This window comes from Mytilus trossulus, chromosome 7 (genome assembly GCF_036588685.1).
Source record: "Mytilus trossulus isolate FHL-02 chromosome 7, PNRI_Mtr1.1.1.hap1, whole genome shotgun sequence".
Taxonomy (NCBI): Eukaryota; Metazoa; Mollusca; class Bivalvia; order Mytilida; family Mytilidae; genus Mytilus; species Mytilus trossulus.
Window position 1 is genome coordinate 69,659,276 of NC_086379.1, and position 27,727 is coordinate 69,687,002.

Here is a 27,727-nt window from a genome sequence, read left to right on the forward strand (position 1 = left end):
TATCATCTTAACAACGTGTTTTATAGTTCTTTCGTTTGTCTTTGTTCTATTATTAATATTACTTTTACTGTTGATTGGTTTTATGTGATATCCGTTTGACGTGGCTCGGTACTTACATCTCGTCAATGTTTGTGAATTGTCTTTCATTTTTTGGTGGGGTATTTTGTATATGCGACTGTTACAATATATTTCTATAATGAATTACAAAATACGTTGAACCACAAACGTCAAAATCATTCAATCGCGTAGTGGAATTAACCATTTGTGGATTCCTATAAATTTTTTATATAACTTTTGGACTATTTTATATCTCGATCTATTTCTGAAATCTTACATACTTTTGATTTTTTAACCCTGTATGCTAACATTGCCTATGTAAATTTTAAAATTATTTGTATGTACATTAAACGACAAATCTATGTGACGTATAAAATTTTCTAACGTCAGACACATAAATCAATGAATGTGTTTGTAGATAGATGTTTTTGTGTTTTGTTAAATTGTTCCTTTCAAAATTGGTATACGATGATAACTGCTGTACCCATATGTTGACTATTTTATTTTTTGTGTTTGTTTAGTTAACGCATCAATGTAAATATAACGGAATTTGATGAGACTGTCATCAAATTGAGACGGTTAGCGCTGTAAAACCAGGTTTAATCCACCATTTTCTACATTTGAAAATGTCTGTACCAAGTCAGGTATATGACAGTTCTTGTCGATTCGTTTTTTATGCGTTTTGTTATTTGATTTTGCCATGTGATTATGGACTTTCCGGATTGATTTTCCTCTCAGTTCAGTATTTTTGTGATTTTACTTTTTGTTTGAATGTTGTCGTTGACGAATATATTAGGTTATAATAGTTTTTCCACATGACGTCTTATCTGATGATATGATTCGGTTCGGTTCAATTGTATGACTGGCTGTTGGTCCTTTCACAAAGTATGAATATGATAAAAATTATAACTTTTTTATAACGTATAATAAGATGGACACATTTTAAGACAAGTATCTAAGCATGTAAGTTCTTGATATTCGTTATTTAGATTTCAGAATTTTCAGTGATGATTTTTTTTTTTGGTTTCTTTTTTTCTTTTCTTTTTTATTTTTAATCAACGCATTATTCAAATTTCAAACAAAACATTTTATATTTATTGTTTTTGATTTGTTTTTACTACATGGGTTAAAATAAAACATTTCTATGCACTGCTGACTGCTTTAACTAATTACAAAACTTGTCTCTAACATCTTCATACTATCACAAAAGATAACAAATGACAAAAATGTTTATGTTAAAGCATTTAATTAGTGAACTGGAATAAAAGCTTCTCTCCATTGTGTTTCTGACTCTGCATTATTACATATGATTTATTGATGCATTTGTATGATCTTATGATACATACAACAATAGACGACAACAGAAAGAAGCATTACAATCAGTACTATATGTCATAGGTCTTCAATGGAATTAGTTGTTTACAACCAACACTATATGTCACAAGTTGTTTAATGAAATTAGTTAAGGAAATACTGAAAGTCTCTTAGAAATATATTCTTTACGCATACTTAAATGAATCTGTATAGAAGCAAAATCGTTTATCGATTACGTAACGTTCAGTGTCAATGTTATATTTGTTATTTTCGTGGGATTTTGTCTGATGCTTGGTCCGTTTCTGTGTGTGTCACAATTTAATGTTGTGTCGTTGTTCTCCTCTTATATTTAATGCGTTTCCCTCAGTTTTAGTTTGTTACCACGATTTTGTTTTTTTGTCCATGGATTTATGAATTTTGAACAGGGGTATACTACTGTTGCCTTTATATTTTATGTATATTAAGGTCGGGAAACTAATCACTTATTTATGCAATACTCCTTGTCCAGTTGATTATAGCATGATTGGTTTGAGTAAGACAAAATGACTAAAATTGATCAAAAATAAATCCCCTATGAGAATGTAGACCGTAGTACATGGTAAACAAGTTAGCGACCAAATCATGTCATCTTTGTTAACAAGGTTAGATCAATTCAAATATCAATTACTATACTGATGACAAACGAACTTTTAGTCTCTACAAAATGATGTCTAATAATTACTTGGAAAAAAATAATAGTAATAATTTACTGCAGACGTATATCTCCGGATGAAGGATCTATTACTGTGGTAAACCGGGGAAATCATATTTTGAAAATAGATTAAAACATTGAAATACTAGTAAAATATAGTTCCTCATCACGATATAGTCTACACTAGTCATTTAAAAGTTTAGCAACTGCGTTTTATTTTAAAATATTGTATGTAGACAATCGTTTGAATGTGAAGGTTAGTCCTTCTTTTGTTTTGGCTAACAAGCGATGAATCCAGCAGACTCAAATAATCTTAGCAAAAATTACTGGACATGAATAACTCAGCCAACAAATCAATTGATCGTTATAATAGACTAATTCATACTATGCCTCCGTTGACAATGTTATTCTATGGGTTACAATCTATTCTATCACCTCTCATCTATGTGGTGTATATAAATCGTGAGCACTTAGTCCTACCCCAGACCTTGGATGACAGAGAACCATGTTGAAACAACATGAAGACACTCTGTGAGAATCAGTATGAAAGAGCTCAATGCATCAAATCGGCATTAATCACACATAACTATCGCAGAAAGTTTACTCAATTCCGGATGTACTCACATAGAACAAAGTCGATAATTCGTCATTCTGGAAGCATTTGGCGAATTGATATGCATGTTCCCTAACATTTCACAAGTTTTCGTTTAAACTGACAGAGATATCTGTTTGATGTATAAATATTCTAATTTCACTTTTTTTACTAATTAGTTATCAAAAGTTCCAGGACTATAATTTGATACGCCAGACGCGCGTTTCGTCTACATAAGACTCATCAGTGACACTCAGATCAAAATAGTTATAAAGCCAAACAAGTACAAAGTTGAAGAGCATTGAGTATCCAAAATTCCAAAAAGTTGTGCCAAATACAGCTAAGGTAATCTATTCCTGGGATAAGAAAATCCTTAGTTTTTCGAAAAATTCAAAGTTTTGCAAACATATCAATACAAACTCCTTACAATAAAATTATTGATTTCAATTTTATTTAATTACTAAACTTAATTGAAAGTAAAAGGAGTTCAATAACTGAAAAAAAAAAATCCGAGTAAGTGCTTATTTGGTTCTACGATTCATTTTGTTTTAAGGTAATTATGAACAATAATAAAGGAATTATAATAACACTTTGCTTCTCAAAATAAACGCAATGTGAATGTTCAATGCATGATTTGCAATGTGGTTGCACTGATCATTTCATAATTGTTATTTAAATGTCGTTTGTTTTCGTACTTTTTGAGTTGATTCAGGACAATATGCAACTTATGACGGTTTGCGATTACACTGTGATAAAGTGACTATTTGAAATTGATTACATAATTTTTTTTTTAAATACAATCACTGCCAAATTTTGGTCAGATGATTAAGCAATATCCATTGATATTATATTTATTGCAGCATTACTTTGTGTTAAACTGCATTCTTTTATGTGGAGTGATGCAAACGTTCTTCTAATAGGTTTGTGCGTTTATATGTGCAAATAAAGAAGAAAGTCGTATGTAGAGAAAAAAGTGGAAGATATTTTTTGGATGAAGTCCAATAAAAATCGAAAACATCAATAGAAATAGACGAGAAACACCAAAAAGACGAAATATAGTCGTCAAAACAGCACGTTGGGTTGATCAGTATGTTTGTATATAGGAATGTAATAAAAGTTATTAACTTAGGGTATTAAATATGTCTTTTCGAACTATTTATTCTAAAAATAATTCGAAATAACTGTTCACCTCAAACGCCCATAATTACCGCAAAGTATTCCATAATAATCCGACAATCATGCCTAATTTTGTCAAACTCTAGGGACCATGAAATCGGAAGATTTTTAAGCATAATGCGTTTTTCAATTGCCAGCAATTTTACAAAACTTAAATTGGTATCAGCATAAAATCGGTTAAGCTTCCTGGATGTAATTAAATTCCAATAAGGCTTAGAGTTCAAATACTTGGGGATAATAGAGTTTTTCGTTGTTTTGACTGGTGCTGCGAGCAACCTAATTGAAAATGTTCAAGATATATAGATTTCACCACTGCAACAAGTGTGTTACGATATTTCTTCTCTAAAGAAGCTAAATTTTAATATTTCAAACGCGAGGCTTGTAGAGCTTTCTAATAATTCAAATTTAACTGTTGAGAGTCGAGAAAAATCGTAAAACACAAGTTGTAGTAGTCGAATCTGCTTCTCTAATGACTTGTATTTTTCCTTTTTAAAATATTTACGGAATGTTGTATATTATATATGTAACGTCATCAAGCATTCAATTTGTCGTCTTTTAATTACTTCCCAATAAGAAATTTAAGAAAAAATGAAGAAAATTTTACGTTATAATTAACTTACAACCAATCATTTGCCGAAAAAAATGTTTTCACTAGTAACAAATAGCACAAAAATTTGAAAAAAAATAGTACCGAAAAAAGAGAAGTATAACGATTAACTCGAAATGTTGTAACGAGCTTGTTATAATGTTTCATTGTTTCAAGACCTTAATTGAACATTTAGTGCGATCAATTTATATTTGGGAATAATGTTTCTCTTATAATCGATAAGTAAAAGGTCAACTAATCAAAACGTAACATTTTCTATGTAGAGTTGTTGGCTTTAATCTGTCACGTCGGTTAGATAAGTACACACTGGTCTATATTCCTAGCAATTGAAGCCCCGTTACATGTTAGCATAGAGCTTTTAAAGGTGTCAGCTTTTTGTGGACTTCCTCATTGTGAATTTGCCTTGGAGTTGAACCGTTTCATTGCAAAAGAACAAAATGATGAAAATTGATCTATAGAACTATGCTATAGAAGAAACATATTATAGAAGTACGAAAAAAAAAGATTATTAAAAGTTGGACTGTGATTTCACATTAATAGTTGTTTTATGGAATACAATTGAAGATAACACTTCAAAACAGATTGATCATGATACGACCCAATAATCGAAGTGACCAGTGACCACAAGTCAACGTCATACGTCTTTACAGAAATGTTAAAAGAATATCAGATTATGTCAAATCATCAGTTGGTTAAATCTTTAATCCTAAATGCTTTCAACATGATTGTACATTTCTTTTATATAAGCCGTGAATATAATATTGCATGAACGACCAAACAGAGTAAACTTATTTTATATCATGAGAAACACAGTGGCATTGATATTTTAGTTAAGTTGGGGAAATATCAACCGCTTAGTATCAATTCGTTTACAGATGAGATACCTCAAGTATCAATACAATAGATAAGATAAAGATGTATCAAGGCATGAGAAATCATTCTATTGATAAGTTCAAGCTACATTGTATATCACAAGGCAAAAGTGGTATACCGGTGTTAAAAGTCCGTAATCGATTAAGAAAACAGAAATTCGAATTTTAAATCAAAACCGAGGGAAACACAACAATTATAACATAAAATCAGTGAACACAGGAACACCGATGTACAATAAAAACAAACGCCAACAAACATAGAAACGACCTATTTGATAACAAATGTCATATAGATAAGGGATTGATAATTTAATTTCTGAGGTATCAGTTCTTACATGAAGTACACATAGATATATATATATATCAACCTCTATGGTATCAACTCTTTCATAGTGAATAAACATATCAACCATTAATGTATCAATTATGAAGTTAGGGTATATAAGGTATAAACCACTAAGGTTTCATCATGTAAGTATGGCATACTGATCATAGATCAACACCTTAGTTTCAATTACTTGAGTTGTCCTGATTTCGTTGGTTCAATAGTAAATTATATTTAATAGATAATTATATAAAAGCAAGTTTTAGTTGATCAATTCTATTTTTGATACGTTGCATTTAAGTGATGTAGGGGATAACATCCGCTACTGCTTCCGAAAAAATGAAGTTATTTATAGCCTCAATGGTATTTTATTAACAGCAGTTTAAACATTCCATGAACATATTTGTAGAGCAACCATAAAGATGAGTGTTTGATTACTAGCATTATAGGAGCATTAATCTGATTATATCAACAAATACTAACATAAATATCCATGTTCCTCGAACTCTTCACTACGATACTTTTGAAATATTACGCAATGAAAAAAACATTCTAGGCATATCATCTTGTTTGATACGATCAGGACAGTGATGCAGCAACACATTAATTGTACGTTGATTTGTAATATTTGTGAATGAGATACTCTTTATTAAAGAATACTTCTCTTTTTTTACCCGAAAGTTAAACAATTTACTACATACTTAAAATATTTCAAAGCATATAGACAATGTGTTCCAGTTTATGTTTACGAGACACACTTTGTTTATTATTACGAGACAGACTTTATACTGGAGTGTCTTCGGAAGAATGGACAGAAGCTATTATTATCTGTTCTGCAATTCAATCAATTTTCATTTACTAAATAGACTGTGAACATATATTGAGAAATCTCTGATAGAATTTTAATTTGATTATTCAAAAGATATACGTGTACTGAGCTCTGCAGGAACAGTTTAGGTTTATAAAGAACTATGCTTTACGATGCAGCAAAATTCGAACTGCACCAGCATCTAAGATGTATTGCACATTTGATACGATATTTCAGGGTTTTCTGTCATGATTTTCTTGATGGAGGGTTTCTGTTTACAAGAAGGCTAGTGTACCTAATGTTCTCAATTGTAAAAACTGAAGTCATTTGTAGACAATGAATGGACACAACAGTTTGAGTAATGCTGATATATTCCACTTTAAAAGATAACACAACACTAAAAATATAAGAAATCATTTCATATGGTATATTACACTGTTTTAACATTTAAACCAAAAATTGATAACTTACTTTTGAAATATTTAAGCGGAACTGTACTGTCAAATGTATCAAGGTCTACATATATGACGATGTATTCACCCGTATCTAGCAGCCCTCTGTCGTATAAGTTTGTCATTAAATCCACAACAGCATTAATATCTCCAAGTAACACATATACTGTAACAACAAAATAATTATGTATGATTTTTATTCTAAACATTCAAAGAGACAAAATTCACTAATGAAATCATGTGTTCCCGTAGTAAGGATATTAGCCGTAAAATAATTTATACCAAAAAGTACAAATAAATATGTCAAATCTTTCATTAAGGTCATATAGTATAACGCCTAGTGTTCCCGTACAAATTGTTCTCCATTAGACAACATTACGATATATAAAAAAGAAGATGTGGTATGATTGTCAATGATACAACTATCCACAAAAGACCAAAATGACACAGGCATTAACAGCTATGGGACACCATACGGCCTTCAACAATGAGCAAAGCCCATACCGCATAGTCAGCGACCATATTTAAGTTAAAGGAGACTCTTGTTGGAGCAATTCATTAGAGATCGGTTGAAAGAGTTTAACATTTCGAAATAGTTTCAAAGGATAAATTATCATAACAACACATGAATCTCGTCTTGAATGGCATAGACGATATTTCTTACAGTGATATCATTGGTACATGAATCTTTTTATGCCTCATTTATGGGCATTATGCTTTCTCGTCTGTGCGTCCGTTCGTCTGTTCGTTCGTTTTTCCCGCTTCAGGTTAAAGATTTTGATCGAGGTAGTTTTAAAAAAAGTTAAAATCCAATCAACTTGAAACTTAGTACACATGTTCACTATGATATGATCTTTCTAATTTTCATGTCAATTAAGAGTGTTAACCCAATTTTCAAGGTCTACAGAACATAGAAAAGGATTTTTTTTCCCAAATGAGCTCAGCGGACTTAGTATACTTGAAATGTGTACATGATCACAAACTATTTTTTTCATTCTATAAGTCGGGAAAGAGCTCTACATAGCTACTGTCACTGTGAAATGTGTACATATCATGCACTCACTTACTTACTTAATTAATTATAAAAAAAAAAGAAGATGTGGTGTGATTGCCAATGAGACAACTGTCGACAAAAGACCGAAATGACACAGACATTTACAACTATGGGTCACCGTATGGCCTTCAAAAATTAGCAAATCCCATACCGCATAGTCAGCCATAAAAGCCCCGATATGACCATGTGAAACAATTCAAACGAGAAAACTAACGGCCTTATTTAGATAAAAACAAGAATGTGTCCACAGTACACGGATGCCCCACTCGCCTTATCATTTTCTATGTGTACTGGACCATGAAATTGGAATAAATTCTCTAATTTGATACTAAAATTAGAATGATCTTATCAAAGGGAACATGTATACTAAGTTTCAAGTTGATTGGACTTTAACTTCATCAAAACTACCTTGACCAAAAACTTTAACCTGAAGTGTAACAGACGGACGGACGAACGAACGGACGAACGGACGCACAGACCAGAAAACATAATGCCCCTCTACTATCGTAGGTGGGGCATAAAAAATGAACGAAAAACAAACTTACTTACTTACTTACTAACATACTATAACAAACGATGCCGTTTTGGTTTCCTTTCATACCGCAATGTATTCATTTTTAAAATGAGTGAAACACTTATTGTCGATTGTTTTGTATATACTTCTCTTAGATGGTATTAGAGCAATGCTCTCCAACTTTGTACTTGTTTGGCTTTATAAATATTTTGATATGAGCGTCACTCATGAGTCTTTTGCAGAGGAAACGCGCGTCTGACGTACTAAATTAAAATCCTGGTACCGTTGATAACTATGGTATAAGTATTGATAGAGACCCTCAACAGTTCTGTTACCAATTTAGATACATTGTAATCCTGTGGAAATGCTTTTGATGTTATTGGTAACTGACCAACATTTGTATGTAAACAAGACATGGGTAATTGAAATGAAACCTTTGATTTAAAAGAAAACTTTGCTGACCTCAAGTCTCAGTTTAATTGGCTAACATTAAGTACAAACATCAAATGGATAAAACCCAATTATTATTGAAGTTCTACATGGTTTTTGTTTTCCCTTGGTTCGTTAGATACGTGTCATATTGCTGAACTGAATATCCCACTAAGAGTTTTGATGTTGTCTGTCTAATGATTAGGATACTGCTGCGGTAAACAAGATTAATAATTACTCTGCATTCACTAAATGGCTTTCTTCAAGTAAATGGCTGTTTGTGTTTCTTTGTTTTAGAAGCTAAAAGCACTTAGTTGGTTTATTTTGAGATAATGATAGGTCATTTATCATACACATATCTAAATGATGGGTTGAAAAATGATTTTCCTTTCACTTATCGTTCTATTTTTGCCTGGTGAGGTTTGACTGAATTTTAAATATGGCATTACATTGTTATACGCATTAAATGAATGCCATTTTCTATTGACACCAACATAAATAATGAATGGAAGGATCTGACATGGTCATTTAGATCTAAGATACATGGTCAATACATAAATCATGTTATCTGTAATCCAATACTCTTTCGTTGTGAATAATGGTGACACTTTTTACAATAAATACAGTCAATGTTGAGATTGCGAAAACGTTAATTTGATAAAAGCGAAAAGAAAAATATGGATTAAACTTGGTGCATTTTTGAAATAAATTAATGTTCTGTTAACACCCAATTGACCATAATTATAAATTAACTCTCAGAAATACTTTATATTTTTGAAATACTAAAGCTTTTCAACCTCAGAAATAGACTACATTAGCTGTATTTGGAAAAACTTTCAGGAATTTTTTATCCTCAATGCTCAATATCGTACTTTTTTTTCTTTTTCTTTACTCGAGCATTACTGATGAGACTTTTGTAGACGAAACGTGTGCCTGGCGCAAATACAAAATTTCAATACTGGTATCTATGATGAGTTTATTGACAATGAAAAGCCAGCGTTTTATTGTTTTCTGGGTCACTATCGTAATTGATAATCGTAAATATTGAATGAATCTGGTCTCAATGAATGTATTGAATACACACTAAACAACACATCAAACCATTCCCGTATTAGGTTTAAGTTCTTCGTGGACATCAATAGGTAGTAGGCATTTAGACGAAGTGCTGGAAATATTGCAAGGCCACATTATTTTTATCAATAGATGACGATTGTGTTTTGTGATCTTTGGCTGTTAGTCATGTGACGTATTTGCTAATGTGACGCGGCGTGTATATTTACATTACAAACGAAATATTTGACCTAGAACCCTCAAGTTATTATTTATTTTTCTATTTAATTTTGAGAAATTTATTTGAGAAATATACAGCTATTTAAAAGATTACATATATTTACTATTCTATCCCTCAACACAGTAGGATTTTAGTATTTCTATCAGCATGCACAATAGCCAAAAGTCTTCAAAATAGTTCCAACATTTCTTACTTATCGTATATTTCAAAATAGCAAACAAGTACTTTTGATATCATTTTATTGAGGGGAGGGACATCATGACAACTAATGGTATCGTCTTCAGCCAGACATGTGGTGTTGGTGTTGTCGTTTAAGTGTCCGTTAAAGACCGTGGAAAGATTACAAGACTAATACAATGATTATAGGTAAGCAACAGATTGTCGTCACTAAATTTAGATATCATACCTCTTGTATCAATAAAGGTCTTCTCTACAATTCCAGGAAATGGGTTGCCTGAGGTCAGGGGAAGGTGAGGATCTTTATAAGACTGCTGACCATTGATAGTGATGTTATAAACTTTAGCCTGCTCCAACAGTTTCTTGGCAATAGTTTGAGGTTTATGTGATAATCCTAATATAAGGGTAAACCTTTTCCAGTTATAGTGTAGTAATAGTGAAATAATAGAATTAGTAACTTGTGTTGTTGGTGGAAAAGTCCGAACGAATGTGGGATACTTCAATTTATCGGAAACTTCAAGGTCGGCACATTTCTGAAAGAGAAAATAAAAAAATAATTAACGCCATTGCAAATTATGTATTTACACTTTACTGTGTTATTAGCTTCTACATTTACTACAAAGAATGCATTTATAACGTGTTAAACAATCTAAGACACATATACACTTTATTACTATAGACGTCATATTAATGTTTATTTCGGTGAGTTATCGCTGTTACTGTTTCTTTTATTTTCAGAAGTATCAAGAAACAATTACAGAAAGGTGCGTTATTAGGTATAATAGTACATTTTGCAATACTTTACATGATAATTTTCAAGTATTTTATGTAGCCGAGGTATCCACTGCATGTTGTGTTATAAATGTCATATTTCCCTAAACCAATGTGTTATAGATTACAAAACAAGTCTCAAGAAGTGGCCATGACTCTTTTACAACGATGAATGAAAACTCTGTCTTACAGCATTTCCTTAGGCCATGACTCTTTTACAACGATGAATGAAAACTCTGTCTTACAGCATTTCCTTATGCAAACCAGATGCATATTTCCTTTCCCTTTTAATACTTTTATTAAGAAAATTATAGCAAATTACAGATTATTTATTTTACTTTACTTTCAATTTGATATTTCTATCTAAGGCCAATCTTAATTAGCTTGGCATTTTCTTACAATAATAACAATTCAACGATCAGCTGTATCTTATTGTAGTAATAGTACAAAATGAAAGTCAGCTTTGTGTCTAGGCGGAAGCATACACATGCATAAATAGGATGGAAACTATATAATATTGAATGATGTATGTAATCGAACAGAACATCTAACCACACAGTCCATGAAATCAAATGCAAAGAAATAGTCCCATAAGGTCTTTCATCGCATCAGTCACGATCTACTTTGACAAACATCGAAGAAAAATTTGATTAAACATTATTCTAATTTCACCGTCTTTTAAAATGAGTATGAATACATGCAGATAATGATATCTCATCATTTGTTTGGGAATAATTCCTAATTTCATTACTACCAGAATCTATATAATGCGGAAGTTTATAGTTTTTAAAACTAATATTTCGGCAAAAACAATATTCTGATAATTCCCAGTCATGCGCACTTGCATCACATAGTAAATGAAAACGTCAAAAGAGACTCATCCAGGTTTCAAGTATACAGAAAAGAATGCATACACAAAGTACGTGTTCTCCCTCGGATAAAGGGTCACGTGTGGGGCCAAACCAAGCGACCTCGTTGTCGTTAGAATCATAAATACACACGAATATAAGGTTTTAAATTATCTAATATTTTGTAAACTTGCAACTGTAAAAAGTCGACAAAATATTTTATCAACAACCGCGGAATTTCCCGAAAGAATGTTACATGCGGCGTACATTTCATGGACTACGATTCAGGAAATATAAATGCAGCGTGCACAAGCGTACGGACAGTAAACGGTACACGATTTGTTTTCATGGGCAATATTTGTTTCCAGTACACATATTTTGAGTCATTGTATCGAAGAACATTGTTGCAACATTTATGCATGAAAAATAAAAAAAAATGGTTCTATTTAAATGAATAATAAAAATATGTTGATTTTTACATTAATAAAATTTAAAAACACTCAACAATAGTCTTAGGAATACCATAAATAAAATTGAGAATGGAAATGGGGAATGTGTCAAAGAGACAACAGCCCGACCATAGAAAAAACAACAGCAGAAGTTCAATGTAGCGAGAAATTCCCGCACCCGGAGGCGTCCTTCAACTGACCCCTAAACAAATATATACTAGTTCAGTGATAATGAACCCCATAATAAACTTCAAATTGTACACACGAAACTAAAATTTAAATAATACAATACTAACAAAGGCCAGAGGCTCCTGACTTGGGACAGGCGCAAAAACGGGGTTAAACATGTTTATGAGATATCAACCATCCCCATATACATGTACAGTACATCTAGCTAATGTAGAAAAGCAAACGCATAACAATACGCACATTAAAAATCAGTTCAAGAGAAGTCCGACTCTGATGTCAGAAGATGTAATTTCATTCATATACTTTCAAATTCCACAGAAATATAGAAACATATGGATAAGACAAATAATTTCTTTGCCATAATGGGTTAAAAAAAAAAGCAATAGCAATACAATATATTATAACATGTTTAACCTATGATGCTTAAATGAATTTTCGAAGTAATTAGCAATACTTATATGAGAAGATCAATCTCTTTAAGATATGATATCTAAATATTTGTGGAAATCCATGTTTGTTCATCGCTATACGAAAGAATAGATTTGTTTATTGATTCAGTGTGGTTCGCTTAAATTCCAGTGACACATATTATATGCGACAAAACCATGGGATATTTGGAGAATGTAAAACGACAAACATAATGTCACAAGCCCTACACTGAAAGTTGTAAACCATTCGTTAATTGGGACAAAGCTATTGAACACAGGATTTATTTAGTCATTTTTTGACAATACGAAGAATAATGACAAACTAGAGGGTCTTGAGAGCCTGTGTAGCTCAGTATATGGGGTCAGTAAATTAAAAAGTGTGATTCGAGCTTCGCTCTCAGCCCATATGGAATTTACTGACCTCATCTATACCGTATTAGGTCACTAGCACACTATGTAACTGATAGTATTAGATACTCTTTTAATGCTTGAGGCTTGCAAGTTTGTTTCAATTTGATCCGGTCATTAAATTAAAAGCTGCGTTCATCCTACTAGACTTATAATAGTTTCGGAAGACCCCATATCACTATCTAAATTATATCTTAACCTTATGAACATGTTTATCCCTTGTCAGATTTCCTCTAAATGCTTTAGATTCAGATATAGATGACAACAATTGCATTTAACCTCTATGTTATAATATGAACCATGTCAGCCATGTTGGTTGGAAGCGAGGGTCATCGGACCCATTTTTAAAATTAGACACTAAGTACCCAAATGAAGATTGTGGCAAAGTTTGGTTAAAGGCCCAGTAGTTTCAGAAGAGAAGATTTTTGTAAACGGACGAAGAGATGGGCTAGAAATACGTCGGAGGTTTTAAAATATTTAAGGCTATCCTAAAAGATTAAACCACATAAACTTAATATATCTATGACTTTAGCTGTTTTGTTTATTACATGTATATTACATCATGTTAGTATGTCATTTATATTACAATCGATACCAAAGATGGTTCCGTTATTCAGTAGATGAATTCCCATGACTTTTCTACAAGTCAGTTTTCTTAAATTAAACAATTTGATTTGTTCCCTAGACACGGTATCCAGACTTGCTTTATTTAAATCTTTCAAGATTTCACAAAATTGAAGACAAAAGAAATTTAAATTGACAAGTCTTAGTACAAATATTTGATTTTTTTTCTAATTTAACTTCAACATTCAATATTAAATCACATGATTCGAAATCAAATGTGTCTGTCATCACTATTAAAAGTGGAAAAACGAACGAAAAACCAATTAAATATTCTTCAACAAATCATGCAACGGACAAGTATTTGGGAATAACGTACAAAGCATATATAACATGTATATAAGGACGAATAAAGCAGAGAATAATTCATTGCTATAACTTAAAACTAAAAAACACCACTTCTCATCCTTTCGCCCAAATGTGGAAACATGACCATTTATGAAGTTAGAGAAATTGATAGCATATCCCGCCCCTTTTTTTCGATTGTGACCTACCGAATTTATTACCGCGGATTTGTCACTAATATGAGCAGTACGGCGGGTATCACATGTGGAGTCGGATCTGATTATCAGAAGCACTAGAGATCGCCCCATTTTTTTCCAAAGGATTCTTGTTTCTTAATCTTTAGTTTGCTATGTTGTGTTTTGAGTACTTTTGTGTATTTATGTGTCTTTTTCGTTTTTTTTTTATTAATTGTGTTTTCAGTTTATATTAGACTTATGAGTTTGAATGTCCCCCAGCTGGTGCCTCTTTTTTACAAAACAGAAACATTGGGAAATTTGGATAGATATGATGATACTGACTTATATAAAAGCTAGACATTTTCAAACAAATTTTTTAAACAATTGTTAGAAGTGTCTCAGACAGATTTTCATTTGATTTTAAGAAGTCAATATCGTTTTACTGTTTTAATATAAATCCTTCAACAAATTCATATATTTTAAAGTATTTACTATCCTGAAATATTTCCTCAGTATGGTTTACTTGTTGATAAAAGCACGAAAACGGGTTATCTAATAAACGATAAACAGATTGATCGATTGTTTGTTATTTTACGTCCTGTGGCAAATATTGCATGCATTTTTACGAAGAGCGACAAATGAAAGTGTATCTGTAAGCTTGTAATCTTTAGCTTTCCATCAACGATTGCCTTTGAATTGAGAAAAAAATGTATTATGTATCTTAAAACAGATTGTCATAATCACATTCGATCATTTCAAAAAGCTTTGCTCTAAGACGTTTCTGTCAAAATCGAAAACAAAGTTTTAATAAAAATGTTTTTTTTTTTTAATGATTATAAGTAATGATTGGTATATATTAACGGCTTTCATAATTCTTGGGGTGAACAATTAATCATTAGTTTGTTATGATATTTAAGCCTTTAGGTTTTTCGTTTAGAAAGAAAAAGTCCATTAACTTTTGCAAATGCCTATTGTGTTGAATAATCAGTTTTCTTTTAACTTTATAGATATGCAAAGGATCTTAACGTGATCTTCTCTGTGTATAATAAGTTAATAAAGCCAGCAAGCATTCGTTTGTGTTTTGACACAGATACAGAGTCCTGTCGGTTAATAACCTTGATAATTTTGAGTTATTGGACAATAATAAATTGTAATAATTAATCGATTACTTAGGATTGGTCATATCAATCACAGAGAGGGTCCTTCAATTGTTTGGACAGATGTTTCTGAGAAGAACAAGTCTTATTACACAATATGGTCTTTGAACAGATTTGTCTTTCGTCATCGCTTCTAAATAACGGTCACCTAATTCTAAAAGTGATTGATAACAATTACATTTCAGTAATGAAAGAATTTAGTTGTATCTCTCCTTATCCCCTACATGATTTAACTTATGTCTCAATGAAAAATCATACCAGAACACTGAAGAGCTATAAAATATACTACACGTGTGCATTTTTTATTGCAATCGTAGATCAAATAACAAAACATACGTCGAGATTAATTTATGAGAAACCACGAAATGTTGTATGATAATAATGCAATCAGAATATATAACTCTCTGAAACATAATTCAACACATTTTTTTCATGCATGACCTTATGTTCTTCACAACTCTTGATAAAATTTGTGTAACTTAAAATAGATATAGGACGATGTGGTATGAGTGACAATGATACAACTATCTATCCAAGTCACAAATTATAAAAGTAAACACTTATATAGGCCAAGGTAAGGTCTTCAACATGGAGCCTAGGCTCACACCGAACAGCAAGCTAATAAGGGCCCAAAGAAATGCTAGTGTAAACCATTAAAAGTATATTGCCATAGAATTCTACCTCGTTCCCGACAAGTCCGGGAGTTTGGATGAGTGATGACATTGATCAAAGCTCTTTAGCAAGCCACGTGTTATGCGTTCAAACGTGCAGTGACTAAAAAGTAAAATCACAAAAATACTGAACTCAGAGGAAATACAATAGGAAAGTTCATAATCGCATTGCAAAATCAAATGACAAAACACATCAAAAACAAATGGACAAGAACTCTCATTTTCCTGACTTGGTACATGCATTTTCAAATGTAGATATGGTGGATTAAACCTTGTTTTAAAGCGCTTAACCCCACACTTTGATAACAATCTCATAACGTTCCGTTATATTTACAATGATGCGTGAACTAAACAGACATAATATATAAAAAAGTCAAAATATGGGTACACAATAACGGATGGACGAACAAAAATGTTTAGCACCCATGCAGTAATACTCAATGGGCTTTAAGTGAGAAAAGCAAATATGGCTTACTAATTAGTGATTAGAAATAAAATTAACGTAAACAAAAACCCTTATGTATATGCATTTTTTATCCGAACATTAATTTGTGAAGTTTGAATTCTAATATCAAATACTAGATGTAATCTCTTTCTAAAACATTTTCTTAAAAATCATCCGTTGTCGGAGGAAATATGAATCAGGAAATAGAAATAAACTATGTATGAATTGAGAATAGAAATGTAAATTTGTCAACCTGAGACTAAGGAAGATAACTTGTAAAATGACATTGTTTTGATTGTTTTGATTACAATTTCTGTCATGTTTGTTTAACAAAAATCATTTGGGAACACCAATCAATTTTCACACAGTTCAAACGCGAGGCAGTTTGTAAATAATTAATTTAGAGTATGTATATACTTATTCTGGTGATAAAAGCACAATTATTCATTCATATAACGCTAATGCTCGAAATTCCATGTAGAGAATTTAGCAGAGCGAAAGTGTTCGTTTCTATTGAACTTTGTGTTTTGATTGAGATGATTAATTGGAGTCAGCTGATTTTCTCAGTAATATCCTTCATATGTTAATGTCATTTGATTGTTTTGTTTTGCCTTCTATATATTCTTCACAAACACTCTTTTAAGACGTAGACAAATTATATGTTTTCAAGATGTTTCTTCAACTTTATGTAAAAAAAAATCATAATAATGAGGATTGCTTGATTAAGTTACATAAAGTCCAAAATTTGATATTCATTTTGACTTGCATTCAAATTTGATATTCCTCTAACCCGTATCTTTAGTTGTCATTCTAATATTCTTAACTTCAGTACATTCAACTGACATCAATATAGTATCATAATTATCGATGTTAATGTTCACAGGGAAATGCTGCATGCATAGTTTTGTTTAAAAGCAAACTTCAGAAATTAGGCAATGCCTTGGCCTTAACATAATACAACCAATGAACAGAAAGAAGGTGAGAAGGACAGACACAGTGACTGTTCGCTTCTACCGACCAATAAACAATTGCCTATATCAACTATTATGCTTCGTATCTTCAAAGATTGCCTTTAACAGTTCAGTGCGATAAGTTCATGTGACATTATTCCCTAATAAATCTTTGTGGTTAGTAACGATGGCAACACGGAAAGTTTCTACCGTTAAAACCAACTCTTGACTAAAACCACCAAGGTGATATGAATACCGGAATACTTGAATAATCCACAGAATACTGTACCTGAAAGAGTAAGAACCTTTGTTTCTTAATAACTTCTTAACTTAAAAACAAAGAATTTAACTAGAGTAAATTAATATTTTTAACACACTAAAACTCCTTCAATTATTCCAGGATAATTGTATACACGCTTTACAAATCAACCCAAATGATAATTTGATGATATAAATTGACCATCACAATCTACTAGGATTTTACACGTTTTTGTAATGTATTCGTTTAGTTAAGTAGCTTAACAAGCTAATCATATTCATATGTTTTGAAAGAAAAACAAGACATAGTTAGATGCTGTACTTAAATAAGTTATTTTTGTGCAGAATTTGCCTTTTTCACCTGTTATGAGGCTTTACACCTGCGGTTAATATAACTAATAAGTGTGCAAATGATAATGTATTGACATGCACTAATTTGTTTGTAATATCTAATTATTTTTATGAGCTCTTAATATCCGAGTGAGCGAAACGTGAAAGAAAATGTTTCTTTGCTGTAGAGATCAAATCAGAGAAAAGATTGCGTATAAAAGCGACAATATAACTATTACGAGTTTCAGCTGTGCAAGTGTTCTTGTTTCTCAGTATACTTAACTTTGTCTTCTTTGAGGAGAGAAAAGATGTCTTATAAAAGTGACAATATAACTATGACGAGTTTCAGGTGTGCATGTGTTCTGGTTTCTCAGTATACTTAACTTTGTCTCATTTGTGGAGTCTTGTATTTAATACCAATGTAGTTTTTTTAGGGGCTTCAATCTAATATGCACCGTTAGTTGTTTGAACGAAAACCATGGCATCAGCCTTTCATGTGTTATTTGCAGTAAAATTGTTTTGTGTATACGTATTAATATATGTTCTTGTTTCTTTATATACTTTGATGTGTCTATTAGATGTATTCCTGTATTCTGGTATATGCTACCTCAGTATGTCTTTTAGTATCTTTATATTCACAAACGTTCGTTTAAAAGAACTTAGAACATACGCTTACCATATGTTTTTGAAGAATAACTGTTTTCTCCAATGTCGAGAAAATATTATGTGAAATAATAATACATTTGTATCAGTCTATGGAAGGTGCGATACGATAAAAACTTTTCTTATATCAATGAGCGGTATTGTCTTATATGAACGAGTTGCATTGTGGGAAATTTCAGACGAATTTTAGTATTTGTACGAAGAAAGTCAGATTTCTCGGTATAACATAATGTCTCTTTTCTTAAAACAGGGTAACATTTAACACGACATACGTCTGGTGTATAATTGTCATGAGTTATTTCTGTAATAACAAGCGAGGTGTATTTAAACGAGAAAATTGAATTATTGAATAAATGACACATAAATGAACGATTAATCATTTGTAAAAGTACACATTCAATAAATATCATGTAGCAAATTCAGTGGAATGCAATTGAGATGAATTCAATTGTTTGCTACGCCAAAATCACCTATAATTCAACGGTACTGCTATATTTTAAAATATCAATGCGATATTTGTCTTATATCATAGCGATGATTTTTTAATATCAAAACTTTATGAATGCGATACTTTTCTAATACAACTGCTATAGTTTTCTAATATAAAATGAATACGATGAAACGTCAAAATGCATGTCAAGAAAACTGCAAACATAAGTCACAAACTTTGATCATGACCGGTTTGATGTTTTAGGATCAATATCACTAAGATTTAGTAACTGTAACAAAATTAACGCTTACATGAACTTATCATTTCAAAAATGTTTCTTGACCCTATTGATAGTTGAAAGTGTTAATAATCTGTTCAGTCTATTGTTTTCAATCACATTGTTTAACCGACTAACTAATATGTTTAACCCCGCAACATAATTGATGTATGTGCCCGTCCGAAGTCAGGAGCCTGTAATTCAGTTGTTGTCGTTTGTTGATGTGTTAGATATTTGTTTTTCGTTCATTTTTTTTATATAAATAAGGCCGTTAGTTTTTTATCGTTTGAGTTGTTTTACATTGTCTTATAGGGCCTTTTACAGCTGACTATGCGGTATGGGCTTTGCTCATTGTTGAAGGCCGTATGGTGACCTATATCTGTTAATGTTTGTGTCATTTTGGTCTTTTTGTGGATAGTTGTCTCATTAACAATCATACCACATCTTCTTTTTTATATACAGGATAATAACATAAAATGTAAGAATAATATGACTCATGATGCAGATCTTTGGATTGTGCTTTGTCTTTAGTAGTCATCGTAAATGGTGAAGATACAGATCAATTAGTGTTACTTTACTTATTCATCGTTAATCAACAGTGCAAACAAATTATTTTTAAATCTACAAAAATGAAAATATGGAACACAGAACAGTCTAAGTATTTCTTTGGGAGGGTGTTTGTAATTTGTTGCTCTTTTTGCATTCTATAACAGGTTGTAACTCATCATCTAGGCTTTTTGAAATAGGCAAAGGACTTCATTAAAAAAAACTTAACCAACAAGATCAAGTTTTCATGAATAAGGCTTCAATAAAGCAGATTCCATCAAAGCAGGATAAGAAGCATCTGATTCAGGGCAATTTCATAGTCTTTGAGTCGGAGTGTATAATCGGTGCCAAAAATGGATGTAATAAGAAGTTGACATAGATCCTACAGACCTTGCAGACTATGGTTGGGAAATGTCTCGTGGAAAACTTCATCCAATTTTTATATTTGTGCTGTCGTGTTTGTAATCAATTCACGCATTGTAAATCTCAAATTCCAAAAAAACTCGGATGTTTTCACCTAAAATTTCATGCATACACAAAAAAAACCTATTTTTTTATAATTTCATTTTATAAAAACTGAATAACCTGTTGTAAAACTTTTTATTTGAAATGATTATCATCAATAATGAATGCTTAATAAGCTTTTCCCAGTTTTTCGCTATTTTTGTCAAATCAGTTTGCTATTTTTCACCAAAAAAATCAATTTTCCCACTCAGATATTTTGGTAGACTTTTAGTATTTTACAGAGAAAGCCTTCTAGAATTGAAAAATACCAAAAATAATTCTGTTGCAATTTTTTTTAGGTTACCCACATTTTTCATCTATTTTGACTAGACTATAAGCATTTGCTTAGAGTAAACCATTATAGATCAAAGTAGGTCCTTTATCACGGAGACTTGGCCCACAGCAAACACCACGCTATATAGGAACAAAACATTACTAGTGTTATACCAATCAAACAGGAAAACCTACGGTCTATTTTGTAAGAAAAAAAAGGAGATTCAAAAGTACAGGTCAGATTTTGTCGAATCCATCTGAACGAGGACAGTATGATTCATCTTTGTCACACGTTAGTTTCATTGTTATCCAATGACAGTCTTCCATACGTGCGTTGCGAGCATATCGGATATATATTATTTCGGTGCGTTCATTATGAAATTTCCTAAATGTTATATATGTGAACAATCATTTTGATACTTAGCTATTTGATTACGGCATTGTTTATTAAACCCTTATTCAATTAGTTTGTTTCCAAAACTTATTGAGAAATTTGTAAGACGTTACCAAAAACAATTTGAATTTAAGCAATGCTCTTAAAACTGCTAATTTACATACAATACTACTAAGAAGTAAAATCAAAAAAATACTGAACACCAATCCGAGGAAAATTCTAAACAGAAAGTCCCTTATTAAATGGTAAAATCAAATGATAAAACACACCAAACAAATAGATAACAACTGTCATATTTCTGACTCAGTACTGGCATTTTTAAGTTTTGAAAATGGTGGATTGAACCTATTTTATAGCGCTTAACCTCTCATGTGTATGACAGTTCCGTCAAATTCTGTCATATTTACAACTATGCGTAAACAAAACAGGCATAATAGGTAAAATTGTCAAAATATGGGTACAACAGTCTAATATTTATACTAATCGGTACTAATATTGATATAACAAAAACACCGCTATGATATTTTAAAAGTATCGCATTGATATTTTAAAAGCATCGCATTGTTTATTTATGTATATAAGAAAAACACAGCACTTCAAATTTTACACGGACATAAACTTTAGCTTCTAACTAACTTCTGAATGTATATTTAGACTCAATTATTGTTTATATTTGAACAATAAGTTATAAAGTTAGTATTTTCTTAATTTTTCGTTGCCGAAAACAACATTTTCCGCATGGAATGTCTGCATATTTACAATTGATATTAGACAATATCGCTCATTGATATAAGAAAAGTTTTTATCGATACGCTTCTTCCATAGACTGTGTATTATCTTAAAGTTAACTTCTAATAAGTGATGACGATGAGATGCTTATAAGTGATGTAAAATCAACCAGGTTATGTTTTATCTCAAATATAACTGATGCTAAAATCTACACTAGATTTTTTCCCGAAAATTTAGAACTTTTCCTCATTATAACATTTTTTGGAAAGTTCTATAATAGAACAGTTTTATAAAGTTCTATTTCAGATTAGATTCTAAGAGTTTTGTACTGGAAGATATTCTGGCAGTTTAATCCAAAACAGATTCAAACAGCTCTACTCTGAAGAACTAAGGACCATACAACCGAAACCTGATTCTGATATTCATATCCCAGACCTGATTCTGATATTCATATCCCAGACCTGATTCTAATAGTGTTACCCTTAGAATGACTCTCATAGATCTACAATTAGATCGGGTTTGTAAAGTTCTAATATAGAACAGATTATAGCCTGAAGGGTTAAGGACAATTCTACTTTAAATCTTGATTCCAATATTGCTATATAATCTAGAACATATTCTGACAGTTCTATCTTGAAGAGTTAAAATTATTTATATTATATCGTATATCTGGTTCATAATTTGCTATCATAAGACTGATTCTAACAGGTCTACTGTATGACTGATTCCAGAAGATCTACTCTAGAACCGTTTTGCTTAAATTCTTTCCACGAACATGATTCGACATTTCTACTGTAGAACAGTCATAAGGTGAACATAACTGTCAAGGGTAGAGATTTTCTGGAAAATTTATAAATACAGATTATTCTAACAATTCTAAAGAGAGCTTCAAACTGACCCTAAATATACATGCCACAGGTATAATTATGAATTTAAGTTTTTTTTTATTTTGTTTAGCCTTATGTTTGCCTTACTGGTAAAAAAACCGATTTCCTTTGTATACCTTTATTCTACATTAGGTTGGTAGCATTTGTCGTGTTTCAACTAATTAAACATAATCACACTTTAGAATGAAGAAAACATTTAAAGATGAAATGTAATATCAATGAGGATATTCATGTAGTTCATTCAAAAAGTGTAACAATTTTAAAAACGTCTCAATTATACCATATCTACTGATCTTTTAAAAAATTATTCGTGTTACAAGAAACCAATCTAATATTCTAAAAAGGCAAAATTAAACCATATTGAAATTCGGAGTAAAGAAAAAACTAAATCTACTTTAAAAAGGTTTTAATGGATATACCAGTCTTAATCAAGATAAAATCAAATCAAAATAATGAATATAATACAGCGTTATGACAACAGTTTCTTCATTTTCTAGTAAAAAGAGAGAAAATGTCAATCTAAATAAATATTTGTTGAATCAAGTTTTTAAACTACTTTAATTCAAGTGAATTTTCTTGTTAAAAGATGATGTATCAACAAATATCGTTATTTTAAATACATTATGAATCAATAGTTCATTTAAATATACTTGCATGTCAATCATTAACTAATGTATGATATGACATAAGCAATTTATTATTATTTAGAACGTTAAACCTGATGGCTAATCAGTGTATTCAACTACAGTATATGCATATGGCATATTACATTGCAAACAACACGTCTGTTGAATGTAACTGGACTATATGTTTGTACTTTCAGCCACAACTAGTCAACCAGATTGCATACTTGACAATACAATTACAACATTGACGACACTAGTAGACCTGATGAATTATAGATGGTCACCTCAATCTCTTTATCCTACATGTACTGTTCATAAGTTTTAATCTAACACAACCTCGCCGCAACATGTTTGTATATAACTACTTCTGAACTATTTGTTGTAAAATTGTAGTGGGGAAATATTCTGATTTTCAACATCCTACACAGTCTTAACAAAAAATAGCTATTATTGAATTTATAGTTTCAGTATTTTTGTGTTACAATTCAGAAACTTTTTTTCAATTTGAGTTCTACATCTATCATCTTATAAGTTGAACATAAATTGAATAAAGGCAACAGTAGTATACCGGTGTTCGAAACTACATGGACAAAAAACAAAATCGGGGTAACAAACAAAAACCGAGGGAAACGCATTAAATATAAGAGGAGAACAACGACACAACACGAAAATGTAACACACACACAAAAACGGACCAAGCATCATGAACATTTCATGAATTTTATGAATTTCATGAATTTCGAAAAGAGGGTTGGCTTTGTCTCTTATATTCAAATACTTTACCATAATCTTAAAGCTCGGCATTTCCCCCAAGTAACTACAAATAATCAGAGACACAGAAGAAATTTTAATATTCATTGTCTTATTATAATTGAGATTTTTTTTAGGTCAATGCAGCTATTCAAATCACAATAGGAAAGACGTTTTAAACCCTAGAAAAGTCAGTGCATAACAGTAGAACGGTACTGTGGGCAAACCAATAATGTTGTCTCAAGGATTCTGTATAATTCGTGACATATTTATCAATCATTTCGGTTGATTTATTTACAATATTTATGAGGATTCGATCATTTCCATAGATAAGCTCCAGTCAAATGAAGTTTATCAATAATGGCAGTTGACACAGTTTGTAGATAATGCTAAAGGTTATAGTAAACCTCAGTTATCTTCTCAGATCTTAGTCGTCAATGTCCAGTATTTAGTATGATATGGAATCATCAGGTCGTAGAAACCAACCAACCGTGTCGATTATAATTAACTTCTTAATATTTCATACCATTCATTATAATAATAGTGGTGGAGACACCAACAATTACCAATCAGTGGTCAATCTTCCTCTCTTTAAAAGAGAGAAAGAAAAAAAACACATTTACAATTTAGAATTGTTTTGAACTGGTAAAATTATACGATGGTGAAACACCTGTAATATACATATAGTAGCCTAAACGTTTGACGAGTCAAAACAAAAAATAGTTAGAAATGAAATGTTTAGCTTATTTAAACTCGAATGGAAAGTTGTTGTCTCAAAAACAATTGTACCCCATTTGCTTTTTTATCAAGACAATCAATTATAATATAAGAGTTACAAGTAATGGTTCCACTTCTAGACAAATGTAGTTCCGTCATGTTTCTTTTTGATATATGTTGGTATTTCGCTCATGTACTTCCTTATATGTATATACGTATACCTTTTCATAAACCTAATAGGTATCCGCTTATTTATTTTCGTTTGTTTAATTTCTTTTTATCCTGAAGATTCCACAGTTAACTTTTCAAAAGATCAGTTTTAGCTGTTATGATGTTTAGATCAGGAGTGTATCATCCAAATTTATATTAGTACGGTAGAAAAGTATGATGTGTCGTGAAGCGACTCATCCCGCATCGTACGGGTTGTTATACGGCAGGGGGTTCGTTTTTTTTTTAATAAAAAGTGCAAAGTCCTGCATTTTGACGATCTCCTGACACTTAAATTTTTGATTTTTTTTGACAGAAAAAAAACCGCGTGCAATTCCGTATGCGTACCGATTGCAAGAAATTAAGAAACTATTTTATACATCAAATTTTCACGAAACGTAGTCAGGGTGTAAGGGGAACTATGATCAGACCGATGAACAGATTATCAAAATTCTTTTTAAAAAGACCAAGAGATAAACATGTAAGATGACCTACGAACTTCCCATATAATTTCATGTCTGGGTAAAACAAAGGAAGAAAATGATAACACTACGAACAAATCTGTTTTCATTGTAAATATGGTTACACTGCTTTAAAATCCCCTTCCCTTTCACGAATGTGACATATCGAATGAGACTTTTTACCTTTATTTGTGACATTTTTACTTATTGTGTCTGATTCTTTTTTGTTCACGCATCATTATCAATATGGCGATGTCGTACAAGTGAGAGTTTTAGCGCTAAAAAAACAGGGTCAATCCATCATTTTCTACATTTGAAAAACGCCTGTACCAAGTCAGGAATATGACAGTTGTTGTCCATTTGTTTGATGTGTTTTGTCTTTGATTTTGCCGTGATATAAAGGACTTTCTGATTGAATTTTCCTTGGAGTTCAGTATTTTTGTGATTTTACTCCTCAGTATTTAGCAATAAGAAGAAACAGTTTGATGACTTGAAATACTGTTATTCGAGACGACTATATTGTGTGACAAAAAGACATTAGAAAGCAGCGGCTGGTGTTTTACATTAATTTGACTAAAGCTTTCTTTATCATCTTCCCTAATTCTGTGTAATCCTTGTTTTTGAATGGAATATAATCTGGATAATTGGATATTCATCTTGACTAGAAAATACCGATAATGACAACTTGATGTCAAGCATTTTCTTCTTTTTATACAAATGATAATATTGTAAGATATTTTCTACGTATTCAAACAGCTTTTTTTTAATTTGATCCCTCTGAAACAATTCTAATTGATCTAACTCAGGTTGCAGTTGTAGCTTTTCTTTGGCATCATGTGTGCTCTTAGTGCATGTTATAGCTTTATGTATGATTATTGCCGTATATGAAATCCCGAATTGAACAGCAATTGTTATCTTTTTAACTGATCCAAGATAACTTGTGTAAAATGTATATCCTTGATATCCTCCACCTCTTTTTTCGTATAGTCATAAGAAAGTTAAGCATTGATTTCACTTTGATAAACCGACCGTTTCCTGGATTCCAGATGATATTATATGACATAATAAATAGATGTGTTAAATGTATATAAAATATAAAAACAAACCATAAACATTGTTAAAAGGGACCGCTTTTAAACATGTTAGGTTTTAAGAAAGCAGATAGCGATCAAGTTCACCAAATTTTGTTTAGATTTGATAATATAATTGTTTTTGTAAAGAATTTTGAAACTGATTATTTTTCGATATGTAATAGTTCTGTTGCTGCAACAGATTATGGTTCATTTTCATAACCGTCAACCAGAATCTACATTGCTACTCGTTTACACAGAAATGGTATTGATGAAATAAACAAACCGATACATTGGTGTCTTTAATAGGGCTTCTTACCATTAAAAGTTGGTTATAAAAATGTTATCAAAAAGTCTAATTAACATTTTAGAAATCATGATATCATAAGATAATGTAGTTTTTATCTTTAAGTATGCATATATGTCTAATTTTAATAAAGTGAATGAATGAGTCAATGAAAACATTTCGACCTCGAGATATCGGAGGAAATTTCTTCCTTGGTACATTTTATATTTGTTATATAGCATGAAAAGTATGTAATCATTGTTTACCCCTAAAACATCAATTAGTGGTGTAAATAATCTGTCAATCAGTAATGATAACAATAGATAAACATAATAGGATCCTGTTTACTTGCTACGTAAGTTTGGTTAAAGGCAAAGTCTATGTATCAGGGTATTTTTTTATGAAATTTAGTATCCATTCACATAACTCGATGAACTGCACTTGAATATCAGACAAATGATATACGTGGTATTTATATATTCCTAGAAAGTTTTGTTTAGAAATTAACGTTACTGCTGTAAACATTTCCGCTTACGTGATTTAAAGGTGTTAGTAAATATAA

At 31.3% G+C, this 27,727-nt stretch overlaps 1 protein-coding gene across 2 annotated transcripts in view; it reads right to left on the reverse strand.

The window, feature by feature from the left end:
- The window catches only part of LOC134725698 (receptor-type guanylate cyclase Gyc76C-like), a 108,271-nt gene that overhangs the window by 29,587 nt on the left and 50,957 nt on the right, over positions 1-27,727 (reverse strand). For both annotated transcript variants that reach the window (XM_063589724.1, XM_063589723.1), the window contains exons 3-4: positions 10,589-10,892; positions 6,914-7,060 (exon numbers count right to left, since the gene is read on the reverse strand). In XM_063589724.1, coding sequence (XP_063445794.1) covers positions 6,914-7,060; positions 10,589-10,892 — 451 coding nt within the window. The remainder of the gene's footprint in view (positions 1-6,913; positions 7,061-10,588; positions 10,893-27,727) is intronic.